The 16,166-nt window shown below is 44.7% G+C and overlaps 1 protein-coding gene across 1 annotated transcript in view; it reads left to right on the top strand.

The window, feature by feature from the left end:
* TRPM3 (transient receptor potential cation channel subfamily M member 3) overlaps positions 1-16,166 on the top strand; it is a 251,974-nt gene that overhangs the window by 42,897 nt on the left and 192,911 nt on the right. The window contains exon 5 of the mRNA XM_045065092.1: positions 4,578-4,652. Within this exon, the coding sequence (XP_044921027.1) occupies positions 4,578-4,652 (75 nt within the window). The remainder of the gene's footprint in view (positions 1-4,577; positions 4,653-16,166) is intronic.

Below are 16,166 nucleotides of genomic sequence, written 5' to 3'. Positions count from 1 at the left end.
ACAACTGTGTGTTTATGATTACATGTATGTTTATAAAAATTTTTTAAATATATGTACGTACTTATAAAGTATCTGAAAGGACACAGGTGAATAATTATCAATCATAGCTTGTTGCGGTGCCTGGGTGGCTCAGTGGGTTAAAGCCTCTGCCTTCAGCTCAGGCCATTATCTCAGGGTCCTGGGATCGAGCCCCGCATCGGGCTCTCTGCTCAGCAGGGAGCCTGCTTCCTCCTCTCTCTCTCTGCCTGCCTCTCTGCCTACTGGTGATCTCTGTCTGTCCAATAAATAAATAAAATCTAAAAAAAAAAAATCATAGCTTCTAGGGAGTGAAACCTGAGGTAGTGGAGGTAAGATGAGAACGGATGTGTTCCTTGGAGACCTTTTAAGTACTTCTCAATGTTTTTATAATGAGCAAATACAGCTTCTGTAGTGCAAGGAAGGAAAGAAGGAAAGGAAGGGACTAGGGCGAGCGGAGGAGGGAGAGAAGGAAGGAGGAAGACGACCTTTGGAAGCAGCCCGCCTGTCCATGCAATGTACGAGCTCAGAACCTTCCTCCCTCAAGCGTCTATATATCATTCTTGACCTCTGGGTAAGGAGCCAACCTCTGCTCCCCAAGTTTTCTCTTGCTTACTCAACCGGCCGGCGATCCCGTGCTTCATCAGAGAGCATAGAGTCAAGTCAGGAAACCTAAGAGAAGAGGCTGGTTAAGGACACATCATACAAAATAATATGTCCAGTCATATATAAAGGATGTGTATAAAAATTATGTGACTGGGTTGCCTGGGTGGCTCATGTTTGTTAAGCATCTGCCATCAGCTCGGGTCATGGTCTTGGGGTCCTGGCATCCAGCCCCCTCCTGGGCTCTCTGCTCCACAGGGAGCCTGCTTCTCCCTCTTCCTCTGCCCCTCCCCCTGCTTGTGCATTCTCTTATCTCTCGCTCTCTCTCAAATAGACCGTTTGCTTTTTAATTATGAGACCAATGTAACAGATTTGATGCTTCCATTTGACAGTAGCTGAAATCAGAAGCAAAATTATCTTCCCTGTTGGGACTTAGTGAATGACAAAACAACCTAAATTTATTCCCAGGCCTCAGCCATAGCCAGACATCCTAGTATAATGGGGCTCCTGGAAACGTCCCACTTTTATATTTCTACTGTGAGTCTAGTTCAGCAGAGCTGGAATTGTTCATTTTCCCTTCATTATGCTCCTGGCCACCCCAAAGTTCCACTCCCCTCTCCCAGGGTCCTCCTCCCTGAGATGGAGCTGGGTCACCCGGTAGCTCACTCCATAGCTGTGTGGTGTTGACGAGGAAGAGTGGCTTCTCCTGTATTCTTTATTCCACCATCCCTTTAAGATGCTTCCTTTGGAGCCAAAACATGGACTTAAAGTTCTTCAGCTCTTCAAAATGTAGCAAAATGGGAACGTCAGATGTCTGTCATTTACAATAAATAGCGATCGCTCTGTTCCATTTCCCCTCGACGGTGCTCCTGTGGCTCTACCAGTATTGGCTTGTGCGCCTGCGCCTGTGACATACAGAGCACCGCAGGACTCGCAAGACAAATAAGGCATAGTTGTGCACTTGGAGAATTAGGGTTTTACAAACCGGTGAACAATAACCAGTGTTCAGTGCTATTCTAAGCACTTTGCAGGACATAATGATTTACCCCTAACGACAACCCTAGGAAGTGAGTACCATTGATTATCCCCACTGACCAAAAAGAAAACTGAGGTCAAGTGACTGCCCTGACATCAGACTGGTCATCAGAGGCAGAGCCAAGAAGTCCGCCTGCATCGGAGCCGCCACCACGGGGCTGTTTCCGCTCGGGACACAAAGAGCTGCATTTGCATGAGCAGCAAGTGCTACGTGCCCTTTAAGGACATGAACTAGGACAGGAGTTCAGAGGAAGAGTATTTCTCGGTGGAATGTTCAAGGGCCTCTGCGGCAGACGTATTTTCAGTAAGATTTTGAGGGGTGGGATGTGAGCGATGGTTTCCAACCATGTGGGTGAAAGCTTTGGACATCCAGAAACGGAGTGCCTGGCCTGCGGTGGAACTGAAATTGTTCTACTCTCGTTAACTTGTTTAGCCTATCTGGTTGCATTATTTTAGCTGCAAATCTAAACAAGGTCTGTTTAGACTTTGTTTAAACAGCCTAGTGGTTAGTTTTTTAGGGATGACAAATAACAAGATCATAAGGAAAAGATACATATGTTTCATTGTTTTCTTTTTCTAGATACTCCTCACCATGCAGGTATAAAGATGAACTATAGAATAATTTATGATAACTGGGATATAATTACATATATAGAGATGTACAGATGGGGCAGGTACAAAGCTGCTCATTTCATGGGTTCTATATAACCATATATATACACTATTATCGTATATATACACTATATATATACACTGTTATTTATATATGTTTATACAGATATTTATATATATCTGTGTTTGTGTATGTATATGTGTGTGTATATATATATACTTCATGTAGTTCATGACCTTCCTTTTCCAGGTAGGAAAGCCCCCTTGGAAACCGTCACACATCCTGCCCCTTTTCCTTCCGTGCATTAGCTGGCACAGATCTCAGCTCAAAACACCACACTTCAAGTCTGCTGCTCAGCATAGTCAATGTGTTCGTTTGGGAGGTACTTTTCTTACTCAATTTAGCACAACACCAGGGAACCCAGATTAGGAAAGGTTCTCCATGCGCCCCAGCAAGGAGTGAAAGCAGGGTCCTTAGGACATCAGCCTCATTGGAAGCAAAATCCTTGGCCCTTTATGTCCCCTTTTTCCTCCTTGAGACCACTTTTTCCATCATGCCCAGAAGGGTAATCAAGGAAATAACAAGACAGTTGGAGTCACAGTCAACCGATGCCAGATGGCTGGACATTTCCGTTCTCAATCGCGCAACAAATCTTCAACGAATCTGGTTAATCTTCACTAAAATGTCATTTTCACTTTTGTTAGTTAGAGTTTGGTATTTGGAAGGAAAGAAGAAACGAGCTGAAAACGAGTGCTGTTCACTCTGCGGGGAAGACAGAGCTCAGCCAGTTGTGTGCTTGGTTCCGTAACCAAATGCTTGTGCTAAATTTCCAGGAGGGCTTGTGTTGTTGTCTCTTTGCAGCTTTGCTCAGAGTGCCTAGCCAGCAGGCTAATTGTTGTGCACAGTGGTAGAGCGGCCTGGGGAGGCGTATGCTCCCAAGTTGAATCTGTGTTCTCAGGAACATGCTAATTGGTAACTTTCTGGAAAATACACAGTAGTTACTCTTAGCTTATTATTTTATAAACTTTTAAGGATCCCAAGGAACCAACCCTTACATTTTGTGCTTCTTTGTGTTTTGCCCACTGGATACATTCTCACGAAAAGGCAGCTCAGCCAGGTTGTGGACAATGAGGAATCACCAAGTAATATTCCATAAAAGTGGGTAAGACCCTACTGTGTCTCTCACCGACCAGCTACCTTCTGCCCAGCCACTGCCCCCAGTGAGGCTGCTCTAGAAGTCTGGCTTGATCCTAGGAAGCTGGGACCAGAAGACATAACTTGAAGATCTGGGGGCTTCCATAAATGTCATTTCTAGGGAAGAAACAGAGGGGCAGAAACAGCTGTTCATGGGATTGTCCTCTGAGGCCTAGATTTGAAATGAAATACTGAATCATCTTAATCCGCGCTAGCTTCTTCAGTCAATTAACACCTCCTGAGGCAGGATATTACAATTAAATTTACCTCCCAGTTTGGGATAATGCAGCCAAATTAGTAAGGAAACCTATTATAATGAAATGGCTTTCGTGACTTTTTCTGTAGATAGATACATACACACATACATAGGAGGAAGGAAGGAAGCCGCAGATATATGATATGGATAGATAACGTATATACGACTCTATCTATTTAATTAGTCATTTTCTTGGCGATGAGAGAAAGAAAAGAGTGACAAATGGAATTTTTTCAGTAAATAATATGCATGTTGAGTGATATATCAGCATTCATTTCAGTTTCTCTTTAAAAGGAAAAGAAGTTAATTCCATTAGCCAATGGGGGGAAAAATATTCCGTTTAGGTCAAAAGTAAGCCAGTCACCTGAATACAGGACACATGGCTCCAAAAAAAAAAAAAAAACAGACAAGTGTCTTTAAAAGGAGAGAGGGGACAATCTCGTTTTTGCTCAGTCTTGGAAAACACAAAGCCAAATTCATGATTGTGATTAGAATCACTATAACAACGGCCAGAGCCATTTCTTGAGGATTTACGAAGGGCTAAGCATCCTTAGGAGTACTCAACACATGTGCCTCCTTTAACCCTTTGACCACCAGAGCAGTCACCTAGGCTAAAGCAGAATCACAAGGGATGCTTCTTCCAGCTTAGGGGACGCTGGTTTGAAAGACCCAACAGGTAGAGTGAGGAGACATGGTAGAGCCAGTGCAGAGGGGCTGGTGATGCGTTGTGAAAGTCTGAATGTGCAACTTAGAGTTCCATTGCATGCACACATTTATAAATTGGGTGAGTCTGTCTTCTATAATAAAATGTGTATTCAACCACTGGGTTGTAGAAATTTCAAAGATTTTATTTTTTGACAGGATGCCTGCCGTTTTTCTCTCTTGACTCCCGCTTGTTTTATTCATTTTGGGGTAGTTGCCAATTAGACCCAATTGGTAAGTATAATCAATGGACAACCTGAATCTTCTCTTAAACCCCAACCAAGAAAATTAACCATAAAAACCATTCGTTTCCTTTAGATATTCCTAACGCTCTCTCTCCCTATGACTGTTGTTTATCTCTTTCTTAGACTTTTAGCCCTATCGGAGATTAGTTACTCCCTATTGTTTATCATCCTAAAATCCCCCGTAGTAAGACAGGGAGGAGGGAGTTAAGCATTTCTTGAGGCCCCGGTATGTTCCGGGCACCATGCTAGGCATTCATACATTACTATCTGTCTTAATACTCACAGCAACCTTTCAAGGTAGGGATTATTATCTTCCTTTTTTATAGTCAATGAAACAGCATTTCAGAGTAACCAAGCCCTTGTTCTAAATCCAGTTAGTGGCACAGAGTGGTGCAAACCAGGCTCATGTGATTCCAGAACCCTTGTTCCTTTCCCCCTACATAAGGAAGCATTATTTCACTCAAAAAGACACTCCCTTAAAATCTTGTTACCTTGGAGGGTTTGGGGGTTATTATTTCATTCAGCAATTATTGGAACATAAACTCCATGTCCCACACAGGTAGAACATTGGTTCAGTTGGAATTCATCAGCAGCAGAACTTTGGGCAGAAGACAGTGGTTAGTGGCAAGGTGGCGGAGGAATTCACAGGAGCAACAGAGAATGAGGAGGAAGGAAGGCGGGGTGATGGCGTGGAGGGTGGGGTGAAGAGAAACAGAGGAGCTCCTGATCGTGTGCCCATGGCTACCGTCTTTCTTCATGTGACTCGTGGACTTCCCTTTGTCATCCTATGCCTGAGAATATATGAAGGAGGCTGGGAAGGCAAAGGGACGTTCAATTGTCATCACCGGCATCTTTGTTGATCATTGCGCCATCTTCAAACGCATTGGGGTAACCATGACATGAAAATTTCCATCATTGAGCCCATAACTGTTCCATGAGATCAGTAAGAGTTCTGTGGGTTCAGGGTCATAGCAGAACTTCATCCAGGGAGACCTGGAATTAAGAAATAATGAACATATATTCCCCCAGAATGACAGCCCTGGGTTCAAACCACATGACTTGAAAAAGATGTTATTAAACTTCCTCTGGGTGAGTTACATGTATTTCAGGGACATTTCATTGCCTTCTGTGGATGCTCTAACCTGTTCAGCCCAATCATTTGGACTTTCTATTACCTGTAGACTCAACCAGTCAAGTAAAAGACCATCCAAAATATGAATATCAAATTCATAATCACTTCACTTTGGACTCTGGTGACCTGCCATTTTTCAGTCGCTTTCAGCTGAACGTGTTGTTTGAAGTGCTTTCTGCCCTTTAAAGAATTCTCCCTCTAAAAGAATAGGTTGTGTGATGAAGACAGTGCCACGTAAACATCTGTCCTCTCTTCATCTTTTGAAATGGCCTGATACAAGTTGGCTGTCACTGAAATGTTTGTCATGGTACTAAAACGTCCCTTTGTCAGTCAAGACAATATTGGAGTCAAAAGAAGGATGTTGGGGATGTAGAATTCACATTAGCAAAGCCTGTTTCTAGGTAGCTGCCTGTCTTGTTTATCTGACTCATTTTCCAGGTCAAGCTAGGAGCCTTTTCTCTTTTAGGAAAGCACTCCTTTATGCACTAGAATGACTTGTTCAGGGCCAGGGGCCGTCCCTGTAAACAAGTGAGTCCAGCTGGGGAACGATCACCATTCCATAAGATCTCCTAGCTTCTTTTAGTTCAGGGAAGGAGGCTGAGATCTCTTTTCAGATTAGAAAGATTTGCCTTGCAAATATTTGGCATTTTGGTCTCAATGTCAGCACAATCTGCTGTTTGTTGTTGGTCAGATCTAACTGATCTTCTTAACCCAGCCCCTTCTGGGTTCACTGCTAAAGGAAAGTCTTTCCGTTTCTTTTCATCTGTTGTGTTCCTAGTTTCTCCTTCCATCATGCATTTTGGATCTTCTGTTGCACCCATCCCAAGTTCCTTGCAGTTTCCCATAAATGACATAATGACACATATCGGATGTGTTTTCCACCTGTTTTGACATTTGCTGAAATTCTACCCTCTTCCAACTCTACTTATTGACAGAAACCTACATTCCAAGCCTCAGCTTGAACATCTTCTCTTTGGTGAAATCTTATAAGACACACACACACACACACACACACACACACACACACACACACACACACTGTGATTCTTGTAGGCTCCATTACTCACCCCCTAATCCCCGTCTCCACACTGTGCGAGCATCCGAATAAGAGGCCGTATCTCTTCCGACCCAGGGCTTCTGTGCCTGCCTGCCCCGCCCTCCGTCACCTGCAGATTGCGAGCTCCTCGTGAGCAGAGCCTGAGTCCTCCTCATCTTTGTTACCCAGCAACCCTAGCACAGTACCTGGTATGGGCAGGTCGGTGCGGAATAAATCTTTATTGTAAACATCAGTCCATGTTTTTCTGGCCTTCTTTTTTAGCTCTGATTTCCAACCTGACATAAAGATGTAATAGAGGAGCTTGGATGTGGAAAGCTACAAGGAAGGACTCCTAATAAAGCAGTAACACAGACAGACTCAGGGAAGAGAAATGGATAGGGACATGTACCGGCAAAGACCGTCGTGAACACCTCAGACTGTCGTGAGCATGAATGCTTGTATTCTGGAAGTCTGACTGTGTTCCTTGTTGACTTGTGATTCTTGTTAAATCGTGGCCATCATATGAATTTAGAGAGTCCAAGGATATGTATTTTTTGTAGCAGCCAATGCCGTGGTGGCTTCTTCATTTCCGTTGACACAGAAAAAGAAATAAGTATTGATTTCCCCCCACTTATTTAAAGTGGGAATTGCCCGTGGCTGCTTTTCAGCCTAGATTAGGATCCACCATTCACTGGAAATGCGTCGCTAACTTTAGAAAGTTAGGCAAACGTGAAGTAAATGCCAGAACGTGTGCTGACTGAGTACTTTTCTGCCATAATCAATGATTTTACAGTGGGATGTATTTAGAGAGGATAAGGTTTCTCATTCTCTAGGAGTCTTAAAAAAAAAAGAGAGAGAGAGAGATGAGATTTTAATTTGCTTATAAGGCCAGGGAATTTATCATGGGACCCCTACAGCCTCTTCCCAGAATTTAAAATAATCTGCCTCTCCCTTCGAATATCAGTTGGATCCTTTCAAAATCATTGAAACTGATGGCTGTGAAAGTGAAGTCAATTTCAGATAGGCTTGAAAAGTGACCAGAAATAGGGCTCCCAAGGTGTCAGGAATAAAATGGCCAGAGGTTGTAAGAGAATACACATCTTTTCATCTCAGACCCTCTGCAAAAGAGATTAACCCCTAAGGGGGGGTGGGGGGAGAGGAAAATAGAGATTTTCTGCCCAAATACCAGCCAAATAGGCAAACAGTTGATTTCTTTTTTTTTTTCCTTTTCTTTTCTGGCATCCAGAGCTGAAACAAACAAGCAGCTCTTCCCCTCAGTGAACAGGCTGTCCCTGTTCTGTGAGGACGCCAGATTTCAAAAGCTGCATAGAGTTCCACATGCCACGGCGCTGCGGGGAAACACTGAGGTCCTGAGTCTCAGGCAGAGGAACCAACAGCCCTGGTTGGCTAATGAGCCTTGGCGTCTTGGCATCCATACAGGGTTCTGTGGGCAATTCCTGCTGGACTGAGGGAGATGAGAAAACAAAACAAAACAGGTGCACCTTTGGGCAACCAGGGCAGTGAGGATCCAAGAGTCAGCTTTTCTGGTCATCAGACAAATCTGCGCTGAACCTCTCCTCATTAGCCGCATTGCTTCCACCCAAGAGGGAGAACCGAGGAAGTGAGGATGACTCAGATGCATATTAGGAAATCGCGGGGGAGATTCTGAAAAAGACGATGAAGCACGGCGTGCCACATCAGGAGTTGGGGGAGAGGGAGAGAGTTCTCACCCTTGTATTTCCGTCTCTAGATTCGGTTTTCATGGCGGGCACCAAGCAAGATTTGTTCTGTCCACTTATTTCTTTCTGTTATTCAAGTAATAAGAACGGTTGTAGTGAGTATGAATTATGCTTCATAAACGTGGGTAGGTAGGAAATGTCACATAATAAAAATTTTCCTTAATTCAAATAAGTCCAGTTCCCAGCTCTCTTTCCATCTGGTTTTAGTGAAGTCGCTCTCAGTCTTTATTAGGTCTCTCTCTCCTTGCCCCCCCCGCACACCCCTCCCACTTCTCTCCTTTCCCCCCACTCCTTTCCCGTCTTGTCCCTCTCTCCCTCCTGTCTGCTCTCTCTCGGGCGTATAGCCTACCTGGGAAATCGGGAAGGGGCCTCTTTCCCTCAGCCACGGTCGCCATTGCTACCGCAACCACCCAGACCTCCGTGGTCCCTTCCAGGCCAGGCAGGAAGAAGCCTCTGGAGCCCCAGTGCTGAGAAGAGCCCCAGAGTGCATTTCATGGCAGTCCCCCTCAGGTCACATGTCCATGCTCATTGTCCCCTCCTGGAGCTTGCGTTTGGGTGGAGGGAAAACAGGAAATAAATAAGTAAAACGTGTAATATATTGCGTAGTGGTAAGCGTTAGGGAAAGAAGTAAGGCAGAGAAGCCAACAAAGGGAGTGCAGGGAGGGAGCTGCGACCTTACGGAGTGGTGGAGGAGGCCTCCCTGGAATGAAGACCTTAGCAAGGGAGGGAGCGAGCTATGGGACCTCTTGGGGGAGACCATTGCCAGCTCAGCAAAGAAAAGGCCCGAAGGCGGGAACGTGGGTAACATGGTTAGAGAACATCAGGAGGCCTGGGTGGCCATGTGCATGGAACAGGGAGGAAAAGGCGCAGGAAAGGACTCGGGGAAGGAACAAGGGCAGATCCAGGGAGGAGGGCAACAACTTTGACTTCCGTGTTCACCCTGTACGGAATAGTAACTTGTAGAGTTGTGAGCCAAGGAATACGTGGTCTTGTATGTTTCATCAGCATCGCCTTACCTACTGAGTTGAGTAGCTACACAGGGAGCGCGTGTGGAAGTAGAACCACAGTCAAGAGACCATGGCAGTAACCCAGGCAGGAGCTGGAGGTGCTTAGACGAGGGGTGGCAATAGTTGCGGAGGTGAGAAGTGTATCATTCAGGCTGTCATTCAAAGATGAAAGAGCAGACTAGATGTACCATTAAATTAGCTACAAGTTGTGAAAGGGAAAAGATGAGTCCAGTTATGGGGCGGTGGGGGACTGCCCAGCAAGAAGAATGTGTGGCCATTTATTCGGATGGTGAAGACCGTGGGGATGACAACGGCCGGCATGAGATATCAGAAGCTCCCCCCGTTTGGGCATGTCTGATAGAAGGCATCTCACAGTCCATGTGGTGATGACCACAGGAGCACGGTTGTGCAAGACTGAAGTTCAGTGGTGATATTCTGTCTGGAGATGGAAATATGGAAGTTGTCCGTGTGGAGCCAGGATATGAAACCGTGTGGGTGGGTGGATGAGATCATCCAGGGAGTGTGTGAGGAGAGGAGAGAGGACAGCCGAGGACCAAGAACTGGTTCCTAAGACAGTCTGTCTTGCCAGAGGTCAGGGAGATGACAAGCGACCCGCAAAGATGAACAAGGAGACGCTAGCAGAGTAAGGAGAGGGAGCTGTCTGGAAAGAAAGAGTAAAGAACATATTTCCAAGAGGAAGGAATGACCAACTGGCTCAAGTCAGAAGAGACCTAGGAACTGACCATTGGGGGAGATTGGGAATCCCTTCTTCCTGCCCCATCAGCTCCCACTTGTCCCCATCAGAGACACTTGCCTTCTCCTCTTTCTCTTCAGGACATTAGTGAGCTTGGGTTCTTAACAAAAGCCATGTGGTGAGTTCATCCTCAGTTCAGCAATGCCACCTTTCCCCGAGGAAAGACAGCTCAGTGGGCCCTTTTGGAAATAAGGAGAAAGAGAAACAAATGGAAAACAAAATATGAATATAATCGTTTTTCATCGAAATAGTTTTTCATCAATCATGGATATACTCAGTCTTGGCAGACGAACAGATGTTGCCTCATAGGAATCATTTTTATCACATGAGTTAGACCTAAGGGTTGGCGGACTAGAACCCATGGGCTTTGCAAATCCAGCATGCCGTCTGTCTTTGTAAATAAAGCTTTATTGGAACATGGCCACGTCCATGCTCATTCATGTACAGCCTCTGGCTGCCTTCATGCTACAGTGGCAGAGCTGGCGACTTAAACAGAGGCTGTCTGGCCTGCAAAGCTGAAAATACTATCTGGCCTTTTTCAGGCAAAGTTTGCTGACCCTAGTTTGGACTTTAAAATAAACTATTGAAAACATAACATGCGTGTTTGGGACCTACTCCATGAGCTCTCATCTTAAGTTACCCCAAGAGACACATCTTAGATTTCACTTCTTTTCGGAGATGGGAGTCTCTTCTACTCAGAGCTTCATGCTGGGCAGTGGTTCTCAACGTGTAGTCTATGGACCCGCAGCTACAGGAACTTGGGAGCTTGTTGGAAATGCACATCCTCAAGTCACATTTTAGACCTCCTTGGAAGCTTTGGGTGATTCTGAACACACTACTCTCAAAAGCCATGTGCTAGAGCAGATACGGACTAGAAAAGCAGATACGGACCAGAAAAGCTAAGGACTTGAAACGGGCATTTTTTTTCAAAGTAAATAGATTTATTCCAGAATGTTACCGCTGTAAGAAACAAAAATGGAATATTATATGTTGATATCAATTACATATTGTTTTAAATTATTCAATGACTCTTTCTATTGAGCAGTGTATATTGGAGCTTTCCAGGTAGTAATTTTCAATGCACAAACTAGTTCTTTGTACATTAGCATTAGGGTTTTAAGAACAGTCCTTAGGGGGCCACTTTCTTATCCAAAACATTAGGGTCACGCCCTTTCTAGGATGATGGTCTTAGCACTTATTATTGCAATCATACAGTTGTGGCAGAGTAGTAACAGGCCAAGCGGCTGTTTTCACACAGACACAACAGAATAGGATAAGGAGAGAGTGATTAAGGACCCAAAACACTATTGGATGCCCCTGGGCCATGACTGTCTGCTGATTCCTCATCCTGGCACTCCAATGTGTTTAAGTAATAGAATGTAATGAGGCATTTATTTACGAGAGAAAAGTAGAATGGATTTGTTTTCAGCACCATCAAGGATATGCTAGAATGAGAAAATCTTTAAATCGATATTTTTCCCCCTCCAGGATTTATGCAGGTGCTGCTGGATTGTAGGTGCTATTTTCCTTTGCTTAATGATCTAATCCTTCCCTGGAGCTTCTTCCCTCCGAGAATCTAACAGGAAGGAGTATCTGTGACTAGGAACAGCTATGGTTTAGAAGGAGCTGGAAACCTGATCCCAGGCAATCAGAGAGGGGCGGCAGTGAGCCTTGGCCTTATTAAGCCTGTATGCGATGTAGCAAAGGAACAGCGAGCAGACTCGAGCCCCTTTCTGAATATCGGAGGGTGGCATCCATGTTTAGAATCTTCCAGAAACTAGTCTGAGATGCTAAGACATGAGAGACGTAGAGTGATCCTATGAACTGGTTTGTCCCGGACAAGATAGTTCTGGCTTAGACCTCTCACCCCGGAAAAACTATTCATGATGGATGTCCCCTTCCCTTGCAAACGTGTCCTGGCCTTTGAGAGCTAAATCATATGGTCACCCCTGTGAACGACAACCCAGAAGAGTACAGTGTCCAGACTCTGCATTTCCTAACAGGCCTCGGTTTGAAACCCAGTTCAGATAGGCAGTTTATGCTGTAGGCCTCAGTTTATTTAACTATAAAATGTGATAATAATAGCTCCATCAGAGGGTTGTTGAGTAGACTGAGTAAGCCAGTGCAACCCACCTGGCTGCTGGCCATAGCCGGTAGGTGTTCAGCAACCACTCCTTCCCCTAAGAGAAAAAGAAACTGCCTTCAGCCATTTGGCTGAGCAGACTCTACTACATGAGATCACTCACAGTGACCCAGAAATTCATAAATGACCTTGTTTGGGCTCCATTTACAACTAGGGTTGTTTGGGGGTTTTTTTGTTTGTTCGTTTGTTTGATTTTAGCATTTTGTAACTGTTGTTTCCTTTTGAGGAGCTATAAAAACATTTTAAAAAATTGTCTTTCAGAGAAGGCCATATTTGCACTTGAAAGATAATTTCACATTCACAGGTCTGAACCAGAGGCTTGAGTTTGTTGGATGCTGTGCTACAAAGTGAAGGCCAGGAAGAGAAAGGAGGGCATTGTAGTTCATGGTGTTGGAGCTCAGGAAAGCCCAATAAATTATACTTCACCCTCGATGGGACAAGACTGAAACTGACTGAGAGTTGGACCCCAGAGTCAGGCAGATGGAGATCAAAATATCGATTTTATTAATGGTGAAGTTGTTGGAAATAATGACTTAGTGTGAAAGCCAAAAGGGTTTGCCTACTTACTTCGGCCTCCAGACAGCCACTCAGAGAAGAAATTTGTGTCTATAAAAGACACCTTTGCTAACAGCAGTGACTGGCACTGGTCCGTGGAGGTAAAGGAAGAAAGAAACCAAATTTTCTTTAATGGGAGACTTTCAGTAGATTTATTCTATCCACCAGAGAAACATGGACACACAGTCACCACCAGTCAATTTACTCAATTTTCTATGTGGAGAGGAGTAATGGAAGGACAAGGGGCAAGGTGTGTTACCCTAATAGACCTCCGTCCACACAGAAACCTGAAACCAGGGGAAAGAAGGTTCCTCGTGACCTTGTCATTCGTATTTCTCACTGAGCATTTAATCACAGTAAAGATTTGATTAGACGTGACACATTGTCTTTTAGAAAAGATGCCCAAGTAATCAAATAAAAATTTGTCATTTCTCCCAACTGCTGGTCAGAAATTGGACTCAATGCCATTACTAGATCCCAAATAATCAGAATACTTCCTTTGTCTCATGTAGGATAGGGCAGTCGGTTATTTTAATAACCTTGGTGGTGAATGAAGGTCACTCTTGGCCCACAGCACCTTCACTGCTGAATCATCCCTCAGAGAGAACAGAATCGGGTTGTCATTTCAGTCATGTAGCTCTGTCTTCGTTTTATCTGGAGGAAGTAATAGCTCTGGGGGCGCTCGTCCCAGCGAAGGGAAGAATGTAAACCTTTGTTTACGTCTTTCCCCCTCCGTGGCCAGAACACGTTGTCACTCCAGCTGGGTCCAATTCTGAGAAACAATGAGCCTTCAATTTAAAAGTACAAGACAGCTGAACCGAAATTGGCTCTTTGAGTCGCTAAGAATCTGGACTCGTCCAGACCTAATCCAAAAGGACAAGCGAAATGTGAGCATCCCTCTGGGTGACTCGGCACCTTCTTCTCTAGGTCTCTGACTACTGCTGGGTCCCATTTGTTAAGACCTATGAAAGGCCAGCACGAGGCTACTTTGAAGCCATTTATGGCTATCATTTCTACTGTCAGCAGGACACATCAATAGAATTGAGATAAGGCACTCAGTCCCTTTATAACCACCAATTTATTCCTGTCCCTTCAGCTGTGCTGGTCCCAAGATCTAGACCCCAGATATGGTGCATTTTAATTCTGTTTTATTTCACAAGTATTTAAACTACCTTCTATGTGTGAAGCACTTTGGAAACCAGGATGTTGTCTAAGAGGGATGGAGGTAGGGGTTTTTCTGTCCCAAGAAATTTAAAATCTAGTGGGTGAACCTTTCACTAAAGCAAGACAGAATAAAATAATTGCCAAAAGATTTGTAGAAGAAAAACAAATCGATGGTGGACTACAAAGGAATGAATGATTAATGCTACCCAAGGGAGCTAGGAACTACCTCAGGAATTAGTAACATTTGAGCTGGACTTTGAAGATGGAGTTGGCGGTCTCTGAGGGACCTCAGCAAATAGCACTTGTCTTCCTCAGCTAAACGCTGAACAATTTGAGAAATAAAAAAAGAACTTGATGGGACCCAAAATACCAGTTTCTGTTGTTGGGCAAGTTAGCAGATGTGGCTTTAAGTCTGTTGGCCAAATGGGCTTAATGGCTCCCCCAGATCAGTCAGTATCCCACAAGGAGCCTTTAGCCCCCTACCCCCACCCCAGCACACACAGCTGTAGGTCCAGGGCCCCCGGGGAAGCTGGGAGACCTCATTCTTCCTCAAGAAACTGGAAGCAGAGAGAGGTACTTCCCTCTAAAAATTAGGACGGCTGGGAATCTTCCATGGCGGATCCTGAGGATAGTCTGATGAGATCAGAATTAGGGCGGACAGAGGGTTGGGGAGGGAGATAAGGCTGCAGATGAAGGCTGGGGCCAGAACCCGGGGAGCCTCACCGGACATGTGAAAGGTGTGAGCTTTTGTCTATAACCCTCTAAAGATGGCTCCAGAGAAGACTATGTTTCTGGTGCGAACTAGCCTGGGGTGATGGTTGTCGGGGCAGGGAAATCAGGATGCACTTCTGGTGAGCATACCAATGAGCATAGGAACGAGGCCTTTGGAATAATTCCTGACTTCATGAGAATTCAAATCAGATCTCAGTGCCCTGGAACTCAGACCAGTGGACTGAGGGGAAATTGCTTATGTCAGAAAACATCTAAAACTTTATGTGGAAATAATGACACTGTCATTCAACCTCCAAGAAATCAGGAGCCACCTGATGGTAATGCAGTGTCCTGTTTTCCCGCCTCCCTCCTGGACCCCAAGTTTCAGTGAGCAACTACCCGGTGTAGAGCACTGGGTGACATGCGGGGAATACAAAGATAAACCTACCTAGAAGAGGCAAGAGGTGCCCAGACATGTCAGTAATGAACTAAACCTCCTGTATGAAAGGTACTATGAGAATGTTTTTATTTACAACCAAGTCACTGATGGACAAAGTTATAAAATATACTCACTGGCTTGGGCATTTAACAAAAGCAAATGCTACGAGGCAACACAAGTGCGAATGGTTCATTCTGCCCAGTGGGGTCAGAGGGGAAGGGGATCGGGAGGACTTGTCTTTGAACCTGAGAACTGGTGAGTATGAGTTCTTCACAGACAGTAAGTCAAAGAGAACATTCCTTAAAGAGAGAAGAGACCTTTTCACATTTGGGGTGGGAAGAAGTAATCGCAGCCTGTCTTAACTGATACAAAGAGGGTTTTTGTTTGTTTGTTTGTTTGTTGGAAGAGCAAATTAATACACGTGTCAGCATTTGCCATTACCTGCAAATTCTCTTTCCTACCGCCTCCCGCTCCTCCCACCTCTGTCCTGCCCTGGGGGCCTGGTCTTTCCAGGCTCTGTTCAATCCGTAATTCCCTGGGCTGCTCTGCTGCCTGCTAATTCCACCAAGAAGCCCAAGGAACTTTGGCTGTGGACCTAGATCCTGGCACATTTATAGGGGAGGTTAGGCAAAATATTGTAAAGTAAAATAAGTTAGAACCATTCTGATTACCTTACATTTGAGAAGGCAGGGGATGCCTTTTGATGTGGGTTTTGAACAGAGTAGAAACTAAGAAGCCTCTAGCTTTGTCTGGGCGACTTTTCTTGTAGACTTAGATCAATCACATTAAAACATTCAGCCTGCAAACAATGGCCTCAAAGAAA

Source organism: Mustela putorius, unplaced genomic scaffold (assembly GCF_011764305.1).
Source record: "Mustela putorius furo isolate JIRA1106 unplaced genomic scaffold, ASM1176430v1.1 tig00003854_pilon_pilon_pilon, whole genome shotgun sequence".
Classification (NCBI taxonomy): Eukaryota; Metazoa; Chordata; class Mammalia; order Carnivora; family Mustelidae; genus Mustela; species Mustela putorius.
Note: the sequence above shows the minus strand (reverse complement) of the source record. Positions and strands in the feature narration are given on the sequence as shown.